This window comes from Strix aluco, chromosome 2 (assembly GCF_031877795.1).
Source record: "Strix aluco isolate bStrAlu1 chromosome 2, bStrAlu1.hap1, whole genome shotgun sequence".
In the NCBI taxonomy this organism is placed as follows: Eukaryota; Metazoa; Chordata; class Aves; order Strigiformes; family Strigidae; genus Strix; species Strix aluco.
Genome location: NC_133932.1, coordinates 118,106,153 through 118,111,328, shown reverse-complemented (window position 1 = coordinate 118,111,328; position 5,176 = coordinate 118,106,153). Strand labels below are relative to the sequence as shown.

Here is a 5,176-nt window from a genome sequence, read left to right as displayed (position 1 = left end):
CTGTTCTTGGAAAAACAAGACCATAAATGGAAAGCATATGCATTTGATCTTTCCCAAATGTAATATTAAGGGAAGCTAAATTCTAAATACAATTTACCCTTTCCTAATTTATTCTAATCTATTCCTAGTTACAGCAGTTGATCGTGTTATTTACCTGTATTAGACATCTGTTTAAATCTGTTGCCATGTAGAAAGAAGTGGTTTCTGCCAAGAGGCAGCACTATCAGTAGCTTATAAGAAGCTTTTCTAAGTAGTAAAAAACACAGGCAGTGATCCAGAGAACGTGTGGGTGTAACAGTGACCAGGACAAGGAGTGAAGCCCACGGCAGCACTCCCTAAACCCTGCCAGCGGAGTCTGAGGAGTGCAATAGTCCGCTCAGATCAGGGACTATACCAGATGTTTACAGGTTTTAGGAAGAATCACGTCAAGTCCTGCCGGGCAGCTACTACAAATCACGCTGCCCCGGAATAAGGCCAGACCCAGCAGAGACCCCTCGGCTAGAGCAGGGCCCCCAACCCAGTCTCGGGCAGCCCGTGGCCGCAGAGGAACCACAGCCACCTGCACTGCCCTCACAGGTTACGGCTCGGTGGCGATGCGAGGGCAGGCTGCGGGGCCCAGCCGCCGGGACCGCGGGACACACCACCCCTCCCGAGGGCGGAAGGCTGAGAGCCGCTGCCGGGCAGCGCCGACCACCCTTCCCCTCAGGCCCCGACGCGGGGGGAGGAAGCCAGGCAGCTCCGGCCGCACCTCCTCCCTCCTGCCAGCCGCCCCTTCGCCCTGTAGCCGCTGCCCAGCCCCGCTGCGGGCTGCAGCCCTCGGTGCCCGCCCCCACACCTCTCCCGCGCTGCCCATACGCATGCGCGGCGGCGCTCACCCGGGGCCTGCGCGCGCGCGCGCGCCCGCCCTCCCACCCCTCCTCCTCTCGCGAGACCCGAGCGCGGGGCGGGACATCCGGGTCCGGGGGTTGTGCGCGCGGCGGGGCAAGATGGCGGTGGAGTCGCGCGTCACGCAGGAGGAGATTAAGAAGGAGCCGGAGAAGCCGATCGACCGGGAAAAGGTGTCGGGGGTGGTGCCGCGCGTTCTCTTGTGCCGCTCCTGGGCGCGGCAGGGCGGGCACCGGGGGGAGGCGGGAAAGGGTCTGGTGATGCCGTTGAGGCCTCGGGCCGGGGAGGGCGGTTGGGGATGGCGGGGGATGGCGAGCGGCCCCTCATCCTCGCCCCGCAGACGTGCCCGCTGCTGCTTCGCGTCTTCACCACCAACAACGGGCGGCACCACCGCATGGACGAGTTCTCTCGCGGCAACGTGCCCTCCAGTGAGCTGCAGATCTACACCTGGTGAGTGCGCGGCGGCGGCCCGGGCCCCTCCGTCGGCCCTCGGGCGCGGAGGCGAGCCGGGCCCTGCGGCCGGGGGCTGCGGGCGGTATCGGGGAGCTTGCCTGGCTTGAACTCCTTGTCTGATTCTCAGCTGCGAGAGCAAGTTCTGTAGGCCTTGTTTAGAGCGGGGAACGTGGGGAAGTTTTCGTGGGGGCAGTTGTGCGCTCCGTGGGGGAAGGCAGCTGCCGCGGAAATAGAGCGCTTCTGCCTGCAGCCGTGGCAGCTCAGACGTGGCATCCGTGGAAGCACAACTCTAGCGAAGTGCTGATTGCTGCACACTGAAACCTACTGAGGTTGAATTGCCCAGATACCGATGCAAGCAATCAGAGGCTTGTGTTGTGGCATATCTTTTGTTATCGCAACGAATCTATTCAACACAGAGGTTGTCCTTTAATTGCTTAAGCTTTGTTACAACAGCCCTGTTTTTTCAGTAGAAGTGGTTGTCCTGGAAGGCTTGAACTGTCTGAATGGTGTGTTGGTTTAAGTCAGAGCCTCTTGAGAGTGCAGTAATGTGTTCCTTTTTGTATGATCAGGTAGCAGTGCTTTAACAGAGAGCTGCTTTTTATTGCATTCAGGTTTAGTTCGGAAAACTGCTTTAGTTTGTGTTGCAAACACATACAAGTGTGTTGAAGAATGCTCTTGAAAGTGAGTTATTCTGCTTCTTAAATCTTGTTTTTTCCTTTAACGTGTCTGCTAGGGTTATAACTTGTATGTTGTATGGTTGAATAAATCCATTTTTGTGGCTAGCAGAGCGTGCAGTTCTAATTTACTACTTAATGGGATTTATGGACTTGGTCCAGGCTGTTGATGGTGTCTGAGCTGTTTGCCATCTGCAGAAGTCAGAATGGGCATTGTCTTGTCAACACACTGCTCCTTAGTTGCTTGAAGCTTGGAGTGAGCATACAGTCTGTATAATTAGAGCCGCTTTAGTTGTGATGATTGAGTCCTTTTGTTCTTGAAATTCTAGAAATGAGCTTTAGCCCTGATCTGGTTGAAGGCTGGGAAAAGGAGGAGTGCTGCCTGTTACTGCAGAAATGGAAATCTTGATGGAAATGGAAAACCCATTTTTTTTTTTTCTCCTTTTCTTACATTTCCTCTAATATTCAAGAAACTATTTTAACATAGATAGCAACTTAGGTGAGGAAACTCTTATACTGTTCACTGTATAAATGCATTTAAAAAAAAAAAGGCCCCATTGTTTAAATGGTCACTCTTCTGAGAGACCTGGGACAGCAGATGTTGAAACATATGGAGGTGAAGAGATTTGTCTTAACACAGTAAATTGGAAGCTAATTAGGAGCTACATTTGCACTGGACCATGTTGCCTCCAGTGTACATTAAGTGGTGAATTCTCAGAGGTGTTTTAGTAACTAGAGCAACTTCTTGTCACTTGATCATTAGCTCAAAATGTATTGGTTGGAATGTTGTGTAGTTGAGAAATTGATGGCTCACTATGTAGCTGAAATGTAAGATCTTGCTTGTCTTCTGGTATCTACAGAAAGTATGCAAAGGCAGGGAAATGTATGGTTAAATTGTGGTAATATATTGTTTCCATCTTAAAAGGGTTTTGGAAAGCTATTTTTATTGTTGCTTCTGAGAACATGACTCACTTTGGTTTGCTTGTTTAATTTAGGATGGACGCAACTCTGAAAGAGCTGACCAGCTTAGTGAAAGAAGTCTACCCAGAAGCACGGAAGAAGGGCACACACTTCAATTTTGCAATTGTTTTTACAGATCTCAAGAGGCCTGGGTATAGGTAAATGGCATTTCTTCTCTGGGTTAACAGAAGACTTCAGGCACTGGAGCAGTAAATTATTTTTCATTAACACTTGATTTTTGAAGTTCAGAACCCACATATCAAATTTCTGAAGTTCTTGAGAACAGACTATATGATGACCACTGCAAACTCTAAATTTTACTTGGTGACCATCATTGTTAATGTGTTCCCAAAAAACAACCCGTGTGCTTGAAATCTTTGGTCACTGTATTGGTAACCAGGCAGAACACGGACCTAAAGCTTGAGATAAAGCTTTGTTTCTGGCAATACGAGGTGCGATAGGGCTTGTGCCTGAGAATGCGTTTGAGTGTTAGCAGTGATCTTGTTGCAGGTGTCTGTCTTCCAAAATGGTATGAGCTAACCTTTGGCAGCAGCCAGTGGCTATACCCTGCTCTAATCTATGGAGTCTTGTTCTGTGTCTGTGTGGAAGGAGGCAAGGGGTTCTCTCTGGTATTTAACTTAACACACCCCTCTGTCCCATCGGAAAGAGGATTCGGTGTAGCTTTTCTTGGTACACCTGAAACTGGAGAGAAAAACCCCAGCATCCTGAGTACATAGCTAAATACAGGGCAGAGGATGGCACGGGAAGGTTGTCATGACCCAATACAGTTCCTCTTTTGGACATCTAGGGAGATTTGCCTCTGATAACCAACTTGTCTGTCCTCTCCTGCACGCAGGGTGAAGGAGATCGGCAGTACCATGTCGGGCAGGAAGGGCACAGATGATTCCATGACATTGCAGTCTCAGAAATTCCAGATAGGAGACTACTTGGATATAGCAATTACTCCTCCGAATCGCGCACCGCCCCCATCAAGCCGCATGAGACCGTACTAAAGTATTGCTGCTTTGTATGATTACATCTTTATTCCTACTTGCTGTTCTAAAGCAGGCTTATTTTTTTTTTGCTTTTGTTGCTAAGCAAGAACACCTGAAGACAAAGCTAAGCATCAGAAATTGAAGTTAACTTTTAAACCTTAACTTTTAGTTTGTTTAGAAGAAACACTTATCTTTAGCAGTGCCATCATCCTATCCCTGATTGTTATAGTTTGAACAGTAAGTCATTGTGTCCAGTGTTTCAAGATTTCCATAAAATACGACCAGAAGGATTACAGGTGTTCTGTAGTTCTGTCTTGTTTGGAATAAAGATTGATGTTATTAATCTTTTGATAGTGTGGTGGTGTTTGGGTTTTTACTTTTTAAAGTGGATTTTTGCAGAGAAATTCCAAAGTTGGCTTTTAAGCAGAAGTTGAAATCAAAAGGAGCACCAGAGCCTTTCTCTGATAACTTCTGGGCTTGATGAGTAGTGGCCTGATGGGGATTCCTTGTACAGGAAGATTTCTTAAACCAGAGCTGGCTGAATTTTGGAGCATGAGTGTGTGAGCAGCGTGGTCAAAGGCAGGCAAGGTCAGTGTTACTCTCCCTGCTGATGCAGGTACACTGACAGGGGAAAGTCGGAGATGAGCTGTGTAAGACTGCGGGTCCTGCAGGATCATGAGGGGAGCCAGGGCAGCCCACTACAGCTTCCAGGGGCTACTCATTTTGTGCCAAGATGATGCCAGTCCATGGACTGGGAGTGGTCTTAGTGACACCAGTATATCCCAGGGTACTGAGGAGCTGCTGCCCTTACCAGAGGAAGATGTGGTTCAGCACGCTTGCGCATCGCCCTTACCTGAGGTCTGAAGAACTAGTGTTGTCTTTAAAAATGGAAAGTATAAAGCTCTTTGAAGGTCTTGCATTTCTTAAACAGTGGTCTCCAAACTTTTGTGGATTGCACACCTCTATCAGTAAAAAATTTCTGTGTGCCCCCCAAATTATTTAATTACATACATCTAATACTGTACTTGTATGTACATTATAAAACTACACAAAAATAGTCCTGCACCCTACTTGCGTGTGTACCACATTTGGAGATTGTCTTGTCTTTGGCTTGCCTTTTGCACCCCCCTTTGGAGTTCAGTGTCTTAGAACATTGGAATATCTGCAGATCTGGCCAGAAGAAATCTGGTGTTTTCAGAATGAGGTTGA

The 5,176-nt window shown here is 48.4% G+C and overlaps 1 protein-coding gene across 1 annotated transcript; it reads left to right on the top strand.

The window, feature by feature from the left end:
• The first annotated feature begins 921 nt into the window (after nucleotides 1-921).
• Nucleotides 922-4,315, top strand: SAP18 (Sin3A associated protein 18). The gene is made up of 4 exons (XM_074816037.1): nucleotides 922-1,058; nucleotides 1,226-1,335; nucleotides 3,008-3,130; nucleotides 3,829-4,315. Exons 1-4 carry the CDS (start codon nucleotides 987-989, stop codon nucleotides 3,983-3,985), a joined length of 462 nt encoding a protein of 153 aa, XP_074672138.1. The 5' UTR covers nucleotides 922-986; the 3' UTR covers nucleotides 3,986-4,315.
• Nucleotides 4,316-5,176: the final 861 nt, after the last annotated feature.